Source organism: Oncorhynchus masou, chromosome 24 (genome assembly GCF_036934945.1).
Source record: "Oncorhynchus masou masou isolate Uvic2021 chromosome 24, UVic_Omas_1.1, whole genome shotgun sequence".
Classification (NCBI taxonomy): domain Eukaryota; kingdom Metazoa; phylum Chordata; class Actinopteri; order Salmoniformes; family Salmonidae; genus Oncorhynchus; species Oncorhynchus masou.
In genome coordinates, this window is record NC_088235.1 from 63332259 (window position 1) to 63347058 (window position 14800).

A 14800-nucleotide genomic window follows, 5' to 3' on the forward strand; every position below is an offset into this window, starting at 1 on the left:
AATTGACTAATTTGTGTAAGAGTATGCAAAGCTAGCATAGCATTTTGTGTAGCATGTAGCACGCAACATTTTCACAAAAGCCAGATAACCAAATAAATAAAATCATTTACCTTTGAAGAGCTTCTGATGTTTTCAATGAGGAGACTCCCAGCCACATACCAAATGCGCAGTGTTTCCTGAAAGCGTCTGTGTGTAGGAGAAATCGTTCCGTTTTCTACATTGCGCCTGGCTACCGAAACGAACCGAAAATGCAGTCACCTACAACGTGAAACTTTTTCCGGATTAACTACATAATATCGACCGAAACATGGCAAACGTTGTTTGGAATCAATCCTCAAGGTGTTTTTTCACATATCTCTTCATTGACATGCAGTTCTTGGAAGCTTGCTTCTCTCTCTCTGCCCCATGGAAAAATACTGGCAGGTGACTTTGCGCACCAATTTCGGCGCAGGACACCGGGCGGACACGTGGTAAATGTGGTCTCTTATGGTCAATCTTCCAACGATCTGCCTACAAATACATCACAATGCTGCAGACACCTTGGGGAAACGACAGAAAGGGCAGACTCATTCCTCTTGCGTTCACAGCCATATAAGGAGATCATGAAAGACAGAGCCTCAAAAATCCTTGTCATTTCCTGGATGCCAAGTCATCTTGGTTTTGCCTGAAGCTCACGTTCTAGGGCACGCACAGAGAAGATATTTGTATTTCTGGACACGTCAGAGTGTTTTCTTTCGAACAGTAGCAATTATATGCATAGTCGAGCATCTTTTTGTGACAAAATATCTTGTTTAAAACGGGAACGTTTTTCTTCCAAAAATGAAATAGCGCCACCATAAGTGTAAGAGGTTAAAATGGCTAGTGATACATGTATTACATAAAGATGCAGTAGATGATATAGAGTACAGTATATACGTATACATATGAGATGAATAATGTAGGGTATGTAAACATTATATTTGGTAGCATTGCTTAAAGTGGGTGGTGATATATTTTACATTTCCCATCAATTCCCATTATTAAAGTGGCTGGAGTTGAGTCAGTGTGTTGGCAGCAGCCACTCAATGTTAGTGGTGGCTGTTTAACAGTCTGATGGCCTTGAGATAGAAGCTGTTTTTCAGTCTCTCTGTCCCAGCTTTGATGCACCTGTACTGACCTCGCCTTCTGGATGATAGCGGGGTGAACAGGCAGTGGCTCGGGTGGTTGTTGTCCTTGATGATCTTTATGGCCTTCCTGTAACATCGGGTGGTGTAGGTGTCCTGGAGGGCAGGTAGTTTGCCCCTGGTGATGCATTGTGCAGACCTCACTACCCTCTGGAGAGCCTTACGGTTGTGGGCGGAGCAGTTGCCGTACCAGGCGGTGATACAGCCTGCCAGGATGCTCTCGATTGTGCATCTGTAGAAGTTTGTGAGTGCTTTTGGTGACAAGCCGAATTTCTTCAGCCTCCTGAGGTTGAAGAGGCGCTGCTGCGCCTTCTTCACGATGCTATCTGTGTGAGTGGACCGATTCAGTTTGTCTGTGATGTGTATGCCGGGAACTTAAAACTTACTACCCTCTCCACTACTGTTCCATCGATGTGGATAGGGGGGTGTTTCCTCTGCTGTTTCCTGAAGTCCACAATCATCTCCTTAGTTTTGTTGACGTTGAGTGTGAGGTTATTTTCCTGACACCACACTCCGAGGGCCCTCACCTCCTCCCTGTAGGCCATCTCGTCGTTGTTGGTAATCAAGCCTACCACTGTTGTGTCGTCCGCAAACTTGATGATTGAGTTGGAGGCGTGCGTGGCCACGCAGTCGTGGGTGAACAGGGAGTACAGGAGAGGGCTCAGAACGCACCCTTGTGGGGCCCCAGTGTTGAGGATCAGCGGGTGGAGATGTTGTTGCCTACCCTCACCACCTGGGGGTGGCCCGTCAGGAAGTCCAGTACCCAGTTGCACAGGGCGGGGTCGAGACCCAGGGTCTCGAGCTTGATGACGAGCTTGGAGGGTACTATGGTGTTAAATGCCGAGCTGTAGTCGATGAACAGCATTCTCACATAGGTATTCCTCTTGTCCAGATGGGTTAGGGCTGTGTGCAGTGTGGTTGAGATTGCATCGTCTGTGGACCTATTTGGGCGGTAAGCAAATTGGAGTGGGTCTAGGGTGTCAGGTAGGGTGGATGTGATATGGTCCTTGACTAGTCTCTCAAAGCACTTCATGATGACGGAAGTGAGTGCTACGGGGGCGGTAGTCGTTTAGCTCAGTTACCTTAGCTTTCTTGGGAACAGGAACAATGGTGGCCCTCTTGAAGCATGCGGGAACAGCAGACTGGTATAGGGATTGATTGAATATGTCCGTAAACACACCAGCCAGCTGGTCTGCGCATGCTCTGAGGGCGCGGATGGGGATGCCGTCTGGGCCTGCAGCCTTGCGAGGGTTAACACTTTTAAATGTTTTACTCACCTCGGCTGCAGTGAAGGAGAGTCCGCATGTTTTCGTTGCAGGCCGTATCAGTGGCACTGTATTGTCCTCAAAGCAGGCAAAAAAGTTATTTAGTCTGCCTTGGAGCAAGACATCCTGGTCCGTGACGGGGCTGGTTTTCTTTTTGTAATCCGTGATTGACTGTAGACCCTGCCACATACCTCTTGTGTCTGAGCCGTTGAATTGCAATTCTACTTTGTCTCTATACTGACACTTAGCTTGTTTGATTGCCTTCGTCAATGTTGTTGTCTGACGCAATATGAAACATATCCCAGCCCACGTGATGGAAGCAGTCTTGGCGTGTGGAATCAGATTGGTCAGACTAGCGTTGGACTAGTGTTGGTCGGACTAGTGTGGACTATTTTCCAACATCCCCTAATTTTGGGGTATGAAGCTAGGTAGCCTTCTTGGTTCAAAGCCAAATGAGCATTTGACCCATCATATCCACCGTAGCTAACTGTGGTGTAACCGTAGCCACAGGTAATGCAAGAGGATGTACCGTATTGTGTAGCAGGTTGTGGACATCCCAGCAGGGTGTAGGTTCACATTGAGGAGACAAGAGGACAGAGTCACAGTAGAAGGATGGAGGAGGTTAATATGAGGAGAGTGGAGGAAGGAGAGTTAATGTTTCTATCACAGACTCGGTTTTGCCACATTGCCCCTGGTTGTCCACAGGCCCACGTTACCTGAGCACCCCGACCCCTAGGCTCCAGTGAGCTCTCCCACAGCCTCATGTTTTATTCACCCCTGGAGGATGGAACATCAACCAGGTATACCTAGCTTCCTGAGCATGGCTGAGCCAGGGGCCCTGGCGGTGGCCCTTCAGGGAGGGCCCCTATCCCACCCACCTGCGGCCCGGGTAACAGAGTACACCCTGGGCTGGAGGCAGATGACCGAGATGGCCAGAGATTTGTCATCCATTATTCAGGCCTGGGAGCAGGCAGGTTTAATTATACATGGTGGTATTATGGGATTCGGTGCAGCCACGTTGGACCCATCCCACCCCCACACACAGCCGGCTGGGGCTCGGGATGATGAAACCGCAGCTTAATGTGGGTGGAGCAGGCTGAGGAAGCACAAGCATACTAAGAAATCAAAACAAAGTGACTAGCTATTGATTCTTACCTTGAAGTAGTCCTAGGCATTTTTTGTGCTGTGTATGGAGTTGGCATAACGGCTCTCTTTTTCTGTCAAGGACAGCGGGAGCTGGAGAACTAGTTCATCTTAAGTGGACACTAGTCATATCCTAGACATAGTACTAGTACTGGACAACTGACCATGACAATCTCTGCAGATCATGTCCTTTATTCATTGAAAAGACACTTCTGCTTCATCATAAATGCTGGATGTGATCTGGGCCATTTCCTGCTTCCAAGGGAAAGCGAAAGAACCTCGGAGCCCATTCTCAGCGTACCTGTTGTGGTTTTCTTAAGGACAGGAAGTAGACTAGATCGGCCTTTTTTGGTCAAATAAGCAGTGAGAGGATTTTTGCTATTCTTAGACAGGGTCTAGTATGTCCTCAGACTTGGCTCGTGTTTGACATGACTCAGTGTCAAACTGTAGGATAGTTTTATGACAGGCCAGGAATGCAGGATAGGCTAGTCTTTGGAACAGTGTCGATGTACGTTGATTTCATCATAAAATATAACCATAAAGAGAAGACTAAAGATATTAGGCTCCTTTCTTTTATGATAATGTGATTACATCATTGTCATACTGTATGTTGGCTTATAGGGATTGGGTATAGGTATGCCATATTAGGATTGGGTAAAGCTATGCCGTATTAACATTATAGGCTGGCCTGATAACTATATCCAAAACTCAGCAGTGTATCACCAGAAAAAAAAACATCTCCAGGCATCAACTGTCTCTTCTTACTGGATTTATGTCATTATTTTATGAGAGGTGGAGATGAATCATTATTTTATTCACCCGTTGAAATGCCAACTCTTGAGGGTTCTGTGTAATTATGGAAACAAGCATGTAAATGTCATATGGGCGGATTGGAAATAGGCCTCAACACTCCTCTTACTATCAAATCACCTAGCAACAGGGACATGGTGATTGAACATGAACAAGAACTAACCATCAATGGAACTGTAGTTAGTGACTTGGTTTTAGTCATAGGTCTCCTGCTGTTTTTCCATTAGCTTCATTGTTTGGCAAAAATTGGCCTGAATTAGGTGTACTTTTTTAACATTTTATCTGACATTCAGTACCTTTGGCTTCGGGTTTCCGTTAACCGGCAGTTGCCGGCTTTTGGCCAAAAATGTATAAATGAAAAGCCCACAAACAAAACTGTTGCCAGCAAAAACGACCGGGAGAAAAAACGTCCCATTGCCAAATAATGCTTTTTATTAATTGATGGAAATACCAGTCAATGGAAACACATTTGACCATCATGCTTATCGGTCTGTGGGTTCATTTGCATAATGTATTTTCGTCAGTCATCATGTAGCCTCTTTTATTATATATATATTTTTTATAAATGTATCCATCACAACTATCATACGCATACAGCATCTAGAACTTATTTTGTGCAGGATTTGTCATGGAGCTCTTCAAGCTGGTTGCTGCTGGAGTAAACCATGCTTTTATAGGCCCATTCATTGCACAACAATTCTAAATGCAAAAGTGTGTTAAACAGGTTTGGTGCATGGTTAAAAAGAGCTAGGCCTATTTGTATTTATCAACTGGTAATACAAGTGCCGGTAACAGGCTATTAGTGCGTCACCACCACTTTACAATGTGAGTTGGAGGCAGTATGCATTTTAATAACAGGCCAATTTAATTGTTTGACACCTGAATGTTTTCCTTTATATTATGAGGCTTGTCTTACCTTGCTTCAAAGTTGCCTATAGGCAAATCTGACAATGAAAGGCAATTATTTTATAAAGACTAAATATGTTGTGCGTGAGTTTCAAGTTTGGGGAATCTTACAATTTATCGTACCATTTCTACCAATCTGCATGCCAGTTATGATTTTCATATGCACATTTTTGTGGAACAGTTCCATTTCAAGAATAACATTTTTGTTTATCAAACTCATTGTCACATGGTTGATCATAAAAATCTGAATTAAAATGGTACAAATGTCAAACATGAAATGCATGAGCACCAGCCTCTGCCATATGGACACCTTGATATATCGGCGGCTAAAGAAATGAGCGCATGGAACTCATAGCCTATAGGCCAATGCAGCAGTAGGCCTATAACTTCTATTGTCAACTAACAGTCTGACTACACCGCTCGCGTCACAGAATACATTTAGAAATCTATATTATTAAATGATTGCACCCACACTGCTCGCGAGCGCCAATGAGCGCCTGCGTTGCGATGGGCGAAAATAGAAGTCCGTTCTATTTGTGACGCAGATCGCACTGCAAGTCCTACCTCTCCCATCTCCTCATTGACTTTTAGAAGCATATGCCCACGCGCCATCTCCTCATTGGTTATACCCACGTGGGTAACTGAAAGACGAACGAGGTCAATGGCGGTAATGCACCTAATTTATGAAAGTTGCCAATCGCAATATAAAGTCAAGAAGAAAAAGCCTAGAAGGAGGAGAGATGACTAGAAACGATTCGGTTGACCGTTGTACGTGTGGATTAATTGTCGGAGTAGAGGACCTTGTGCATTTCAGGTAAAATAACAACTCAATGTTTATGTCCCAGGACAAGTTAGCTAGCAACAGCAAGCTAGCTAAATAGGACAAATTAGCTAGCAAGTGCAAGCTCGCTAGCTAAATTGCCATAAATGTTTAATGCTTTTCAACCTGTCCCCAAATTAATGTAATTGGTTCAGAGTATTTTGGTCTTTTAACCTGCGTGTCGTGATGTGGGGGGACAAAATAAATCTATGCACGATGGTGCGCAGCCGGGGTTCAGTGTAAGTCAAAATACATAAAGCCGACAAATAAAAACAGTTGAAAATATGATATGTTCTTTCAGTTGCATACATCTCTCTACTCAACCTGTCTGCCTTCCTTTCTAGATGTCTTGAGCTTTTCCTTTTATCAATTCCCTATTACATATGTTTACTAGGCCTACTGGTGGCATATGTAATGGGGAATTGATAAAAATATTTTTTTATCAAAGGGCCAACAAGTCACACAACGAAACAATGAATGCGCAAGAATTGTTGGGAGCCATTCTGGAGAGACTCGTCTATCTTCGCCACACACCCCTCCCTTTTCTTGTTTCAACATTTTAAATTATACTCAATACACATGATATTCACACATATTTTAGATGCTTTTCACTGACGGCCGCAACTAAATAATCAGCTAGGCCTATTGACACGCGCTCTTCCCAAATGGCTGGCCTACAGCTTGTGATTTGAAACAATCCACGGCAAAAAAAAAAAAAAGCTAATGATCCTCGACTCCTCTGTGGCTAATCATGCTTTCTACTGTATAGACGGGAGTAATTAAATAATTTTGGAAATGTATTTCAATTTACTTCCTTAGACGGTCGGACGCGCCGCTGATGAAAGACTTCCTAATATGTAATTTCTCTCCTGTTCTATATATTTTCATATACATTTTTTTCGTTGTTGTCCAGAAGCCAAAGGCACAATCCTAGTCATATGGTTCCGGTAAATTTCTCAAATGGCTGGGGAATTTAAATCTTCCCGGTCATGTTGCCCGGCACCATGTTTTCGGAAACCTTGCTTTGGCTGTATAGTCCTAGACCTGATTATGACGTCCTTTGTAGATGGCTGAGCATCAGTGGGAATAATAGCATGGTTTTGGATTGGTCTGCATTATTCAGACAACACTACACCACACACATTAATACATGCAGTAATGAAACGAATCTCTCCTACGCAACTGATTTTAATGATGTAAAGGCAAGATGATGAGCTATTTCTTGACTTATGCCGACAAGGTCAAGGTGTTTTGATATCTAATCTCTCCCCAGATGTTTCACTGAGACTGATGTTACGTTAATTATTCCTCGTCTACGCTCGTTGCTGCAAACCAAACCAATTATTCATGCGGTAAAGTGCATCGCCCATGCAGGAAGCCTGAGTTTATTCAGTGTAAAATGCTTGCAGGTCAAGTGTTTACCTGAATGGCTTCATTCAAAGGGAATAGAGGCTCAAGTTAGTATTTTTTGAGTCCCCTGGTAAGTGTAGGGTTGGACCATTACTCCCTATGCAAAGGGAGTGTCATGAGGAGTGTCTTTGTGTGGGAGGACAGAAGAGGAAGAAGGGAGGATGGGATAAATGAGTTTTGGAAGAGGCTCACAGGTTGATCAATGGCCTGTTATGGACTAATACCTGGCTGGGCTGAGAGCAAGGAGTAATTCTATTCAATTATGCCTTGGTTCCGGATCAGAACACCACATCTGTCTGAATGTCATGGAGATGGAGGGAGATGATGATGCTCAGTCACCCTCTCTGCTCCGCTGATAAGAACACAGTTGTTTAGAGTATTGCTCAACTTGAGTGGTTCCCAAACCTTTTTTAGTCCCGTACCCCTTCAAACATTCAACCTCCAGCTGCATACCCCCTTTAGCACCAGGGTCAGTGCACTCTCAAATGTTGTTTTTCTGCCATCATTGTAAGCCTGCCACACACACACTATACGATACATTTATTAAACATAACAATGAGTGTGAGTTTTTGTCACAACCCGGCTCCTGGGAAGTGACACAAAGCTTTTATAGGACCAGGGCACAAATAATAATATAATAATCAATCATTTTTCTATTTTATTTAACCATCTTAAACATAAAACCTTATTTGTTCATCGAAAATTGTGAATAACTCACCACAGGTTCATGAGAAGGGTGTGCTTGAAAGGATGCACATAACTCTGCAATGTTGGGTTGTATTGGGGAGAGTCAGTCTTAAATCATTTTCCACACACAGTCTGTGCCTGTTTTTAGTTTTCTAGCTGGGCTAACAACAAATGTAGAATTACTGATGCTAGCATTGGATGTACTTGTTGAAGCAGAACAACTTGTGTCGTCGACAGGTGCAGGTGTAGTACTGCTGGTAGTAGCAGTACTACCAGTAGAGCTGGTATGTCTCTATGGACGCGGGCCTTACTTTTTTTACCATTTATCAATTTTCGAGCAAACAGAATGAGCAGCAGCTACGTTTAGCTACATACGGACTGTTAGTGGAAATCCCGTGAGAGAGTAACGGTTAATGTGATTTGGATGTTAATTATTTGACTAGGCTACCTGTATTTGACATTGTTTTATTTTGCTGTATAGTAGATGGTTTCATTTTATTTTTGGCAGTGAAACTAGGCTACTCAGGCGAGGAAATAAACCTCACCCAAATGTATAGCCCTGTTGGAAAATATAAATGGACTCTTTGAAAATTTCGATTTTTTAATTTTTTTTATATATATATATGTATATGTATTTATTTATAAAATGTGAATCACATTTTTATTTGGCGTACCCCAGTTTGTGAATACCTGATCTACTACATACTAAGGCAGAAGGCCTCTGGCATATATGTGGAATGTCTTACCAAGGAGCACACACTGTATCAAACATGGAGATAAACTAGTAGGCTACAGAAGACAGACCAGTTTGTTATCCATTCTCTATAAACATCAACCGGGCTTATCTCAGTGCTACTATTCATCATATTTATCCTTCCTGCATTGATCAAAATCATCATTATGGCCATTGTTTTCCGTTAGTATTTGCCAGTGGCATGTTTGAGAAGGACTTTCAGGTAGACTCTCTTGCCTATGCATATGGTCCTAGACATTTTTTCACCTTTATTTAACCAGGTAGGCTAGTTGAGAACAAGTTCTCATTTACAACTGTGACCTGGCCAAGATAAGCATAGCAGTGTGAACAGACAACACAGAGTTACACATGGAGTAAACAATAAACAAGTCAATAACACAGTAGAGAAAAGAAAAAAGTCGAATAATTACAATTTAGCAGATTAACACGAATGATAAATGATCAGATGGTCATGTGCAGGTAGAGATACGGGTGTGCAGAAGAGTAAATAAATAAAAACAGTATGGGGATGAGGTAGGTAAATTGGGTGGGCTATTTACCGATGGACTATGTACAGCTGCAGCGATCGGTTAGCTGCTCAGATAGCAGATGTTTAAAGTTGATGAGGGAGATAAAAGTCTCCAACTTCAGCGATTTTTGCAATTCGTTCCAGTCACAGGCAGCAGAGAACTGGAAGGAAAGGCGGCCAAATGAGGTGTTGGCTTTAGGGATTATCAGTGAGATGCGCGTGCTACGGGTGGGTGTTGCCATCGTGACCAGTGAACTGAGATAAGGCGGAGCTTTACCTAGCATGGACTTGTAGATGACCTGGAGCCAGTGGGTCTGGCGACGAATATGTAGCGAGGGCCAGCCGACTAGAGCATACAGGTCGCAGTGGTAAAAGGTGCTGTGTCCACATGGCAGGAAAATTCAGGCCCTATTCATTTAGTAGGCTGCCTACGCTTTGACGCTGCTGGCATACACCGCTTTTCAGTTCATTTTTCTCACTGAGCAGATTCATTGCGTTATTGATCTTGATTGAGTTGTGCACCATCACTGTATTCCAGGACACATCTATTCAGTCAACTGTCAGAGGATTCTTTGATCACTACACAACACCGTTGTCGGTTCTAAGGGCTAGGCCTGACCTAAGAAAATGTCCTCCAACCACCTTTATCCAAAATGTAACCCCAAGTATAAAAGCCTGTGCCAAGCCTTAGGCCTCCAGTGTATTAGAGGTGACTGTTCTGCTGACTGCCCACTTTCGGAGTGCTGTTCCCCTGAGGCCACGGGTTGAGATTGCATTTCAAGCGTTCTTCTCTTGGCCCGGTGCTTTGGACAGCGCACTCCCTCAGATGTAGGGTGATTTCAGTTTGATCCAGATCAGACTTCTTCAGCTGCAGTGTGTGTAACAGTGTACACACACACACTCCTATGACCTTCACAGAATGATTGTATGACTCAATAGTTTGGGATTTTGTAGGCTTTTACCTTATTTCTTTTTAAGCCTGCATTCCATGGTGAATGCAAGGTCTCATGTAGTCTGTCTTGTCTTGGGTACCTGTTTGTTCTGTCTTCCTGTTCCAGAGGAGCACTCTCTCTCTCTCCCTACCTGTCAATCAGTGCCCAGGGGGCAGGGCTTCAGTTGTGTTTCCTTGTACCAGAGGTGAGGGTGTTTATTGCCATGGAAGGCCTACATTTGAAGAACTGCCTTGGCTCTGGTCAAGTTTGCTTTGCCCTTTGTCAATTGCACTGAGAATACTTAATTTACTGGTATACAGATTGATAAAAAAACTCACAGCCCCAGTGTTTCAGCCAGTGTGTGTGTGTGTGTGTGTGTGTGTGTGTGTGTGTGTGTGTGTGTGTGTGTGTGTGTGTGTGTGTGTGTGTGTGTGTGTGTGTGTGAGAGAGAGAGAGTGTGAGGCCTGTGTGTGTTTTACGTGCCTGTGTAACAACCTCTCTCCTGTGCTTGTTTGTTTCAGGAGCTGCTGGGTATGCTTCGCCACAGATGAGGATGACCGCACGGCGGAGTGGGTGCGTCCGTGTCGCTGCCGAGGCTCCACCAAGTGGGTGCACCAGGCGTGTCTGCAGCGCTGGGTGGACGAGAAGCAGAGGGGCAACAGCACGGCCCGCGTGTCCTGTCCGCAGTGCAACGCCGAATACCTCATTGTCTTCCCCAAGCTGGGTATGATATGACAGGGCTGAGGTGGGGGCCTGGGGGATATGGGCCGGACTGGAGTTTCTTGGAGATAGTTAAAGAGATGGGAGTTTTCCTGGAATATTAGCTAGGAAGTAGTTAGCGCTACAGCGCTGGATGTTGTTCCTGAATTTATGATGTCACGCTGTTTCTAGGCTACATCATCGAATTGTCGCCACACTGTCCAAGCTAATGTCTTCCCTGATTTTCACCTGTATGCTTATCACACATCAGGAGTAAGGAGTAGAGAGATCAACATGAATGAACTGCTTATGTGATGTGTTATGATTTCAGTCAGTTATGATTTAGGCCCATGTCATTTGAGTGTTTTGTAATTCTGTTCCAGCTTACCTTCTATATTGAGACAGCTTTGCTGCGTGTGTCAGCACAGTCACGTAAATAACAGCTGAATCATGGCCGAATCTGAAGTACAGTAGTATTTCACTTTACTTAATAACGGATGCAGCACAGGGGCAGTGAGAGTGCTGTGAATTAGGAGGGGGACCTGAGAGCTCTAAAAAGCACTCCGAATGTCTCAACTCACGACATGTTTATTTACTCCCAAAACCAGGGTAGGTTATGTGTGGCGAGTCTGGTAAATATACAGTTTGAGGGAGAAGTTACACAAGGAATAGGAGCGGGCAGGACACCCGCCAGATGCTCATTACCAGACCTGGGTTCAAATGGTATGAGACATATTTCTAATAGTTTGCTTTAGCTTGCCTGTGCCAAATGTGTGGGCTTTGGACGTGTTACTATTGTGTTAATTCTATTGGTTCCATTGCACCAGGCAAAGCTCAGTCAAGCCCAGGAAAATCATTTCAAATGCATTTCAAATCATATTTGAACCCAGGTCTGCTATCGGCTCATTACCGGCCAGTTTCAGTCTCACTGGCAATTTGGAGAGGGGGTGAAGAGAGGAGCGGTTCCCACTAATTAACCTCAGCACGTCAGAGTGACGAGGCACTGATTATTCCCAAACACTGGCACTTAGTCATCAAGTTAACACGGCCAACCTTCTCCAAAAAGTGTTGCGTTGCAACTGTCACTTTCATTAAGCGGTTGTTCCTCAGCTCAGCGTTCGTTCAGCGATGACAGAACTTTCAGCTCCCGTCAGTCACCGTGAGGGAGGAAACTTTTATGTAAGCAGAAACCCTGGAAACTGCTTTGGGGAATAACACTTGTTGTATATTTTCTAGCATATGGGGAAGCTATTAAATCACTCTGCCTAGTATGTAGTTGGCGCTTTGAGCTACTGCGGCTACCAGAACAAGTGGGTCATTAACCATTAAATGTTAACTAAATAGCGACCACATTGAGACTAGGTGCAAACTGAGAAGTAAGGCCTGGACATAATACAATGTATGCGGGCGGGTGGGCAAGCTCTGCTGGTAAGCAGGGCCACGTTGTATTTTTAGATGCAGGCCTGGCAGTGCTGTCAGTCACCTCTGTGTGACTATAAGCAGCAGGCTCAGCTAAACCAGCTGGACTGGAGCATGGAGACGGGGCACTTCATTCTACCTCGTCTCTGGAGCATTCAGGTAATTGGGAACACTGGGATACAGGTCCTAGTCGTATATGGCAAGTACGGTATACCACTAGTGATGTCGTTGATAAAGTCATGGCACATGACAAACAGGGTGGGAAATGAACATTTTGGTCCACTAGCCACTGTGGCAGGTAGATAATAAAATTCAGGGTCCGTTGTTTTTGGCCGGCGTCTTCACCAGATGAGCCACCCATGAAATGTGGCCTCAATGTTTATTATCATGTTCATCAGTTCCCCTACACACACATCCTCCACAAGTTTGTTTGTGTTCCTTTTTCTTTTGAGTACCCTGGTGGTTTGGTCTGGCAGTAACAAAGTGATAGATGAGATCATGAGGCAGTGTTTTATTTGGACGGATCCTCCTCTAAATGTGCCCTAATCTATTGAAAGCTAACGTCCCTTGGCGAATCGTGTAGTAGGCTTAGTCCTCAATCACTCATTGTTTGAGTCGTGGACACCAGCACACAGAGGCTTATGTTACCTTTTGATTTAACAGTGAATGAAAAACCTCCGGAAGCCTTCTGAGACTTTTCCGACACACAGAGAGAGTGGGAGCTGATGCGTGGGAAGTCCTGTGTACCCATACTAATGATAACTTCCTGCAGGAGGCCCACAGATGGGCATTCTTATTTACGCTATCTCCTAAGGCCCAAACTAATCTACTGGTCGTCACCCAGGTGTTAGGAGGAGAGAGGGATGAGGGAGGGGAAGAGACATCCTCTGGTGTCTGGAGAAACATACTGATGTCCACAGGGTAAAAGATGATGTAAGGGAGGGATGGTTGGGAGATGAGTGAGGGATGGAGAGAAAAGGCTCTGTGATGTGGCAGACATTGAAGTGCACGAGTCTCTGTTCCTCCGAGCAAGCTTTCTTTGCCTCCCCCTATGTACAGACAGAGGTGTATAGTGATTGCGAGGGATGAAGGGAGGGAGAGAGGAAATTAGGCCACGGCATGACGAGAGCAGCGGCAGAGAGGAGACCGGGGCTGCCTGCCACTGCTGCTGATATATTTTTAAAAACCCAAGCCCCAAAAATAGCCGACTGCTCGGACAGCACCAGAGCACCCGACAAATCAGCAGCACACTGACGCTGCCAGCCTTCCAACTGGATCAGCAATCTTCCCGGTGACTCCCCGTTCTCCTCTAATACCCTGCCTGCTCTGGGGACTGGAAACGGACTGAACAAACGCTTCCCTATGACATTTATCTAATTTCACCGCACCATCATTATACTTCTGCAGCCAAATTATGACGTCCTTAGATTCCAGAGGTTGTGATGTGTCACGCTGTGTCTGACGTGTGATTTTTCTAGCTGAACTCATTATTCTGTTCAGGCAGCCAGGCAGACTGAACGACCAAAGGATAGTGTGGTGGTAGTATTGCATCAGTGGGTCTCTCAGGGGTTGTCAGTAGTGTTTTAAAGGACGACTGCACTTTCATCAAGAGCTCATGCTCGCAGCCATGACTGAAGGCAAATTAGATTTGTCTTGGGCGTGGTTTGATGTGGGTGTTTCTTGAATGTGTCAGCCATTCCATCACAACAAACAAGTGCTTATAGATGTCTTTCCTAGGAGCCAGTTGGTTTGGCGACAAATATGAAGCGAGGGCCAGCCAACGACAGCATACAGGTCGCAGTGGTGGGTAGTGTATGGGGCTTTGGTGACAAAACAGATAGAAAACATCCAATTTGCTGAGTAGAGTGTTGGAGGCTACTTTGTAAATGACATCGCCAAAGTCCAGGATCGGTAGGGTCGTCAGTTTTACTAGGGTATGTTTTAGAGGTCGACCGATCAATTGGGGCCAATTTCAAGTTTTCATAACAATCGGAAATCGGTATATTTGGGCGCCGATATAAAAAAATATATATATATATTTTATACCTTTTTATTTAACTAGGCAAGTCAGGTAAGGTGGGTTAACTGCCTTGTTCAGGGGCAGAACGACAGATTTTCACCTTGTCAGCTCGGGGATCCAATCTTGCAACCTTACAGTTAATGAGTCCAACGCAATAACGACCTACCTCTCTCTCGTTGCACTCCACGAGGAGACTATCTGTTATGCGAATGCAGTAAGCCAAGGTAAGTTGCTAGCTAGCATTAAACTTATCTTATAAAAAAC

At 44.6% G+C, this 14800-nt stretch overlaps 1 protein-coding gene across 2 annotated transcripts in view; it reads left to right on the top strand.

Annotated features, from left to right (window-relative positions):
• The window catches only part of marchf5 (membrane-associated ring finger (C3HC4) 5), a 70038-nt gene that overhangs the window by 22001 nt on the left and 33237 nt on the right, over nt 1-14800 (top strand). For both annotated transcript variants that reach the window (XM_064934492.1, XM_064934494.1), the window contains exon 2: nt 10920-11122. In XM_064934492.1, the coding sequence (XP_064790564.1) occupies nt 10920-11122 (203 nt within the window). The remainder of the gene's footprint in view (nt 1-10919; nt 11123-14800) is intronic.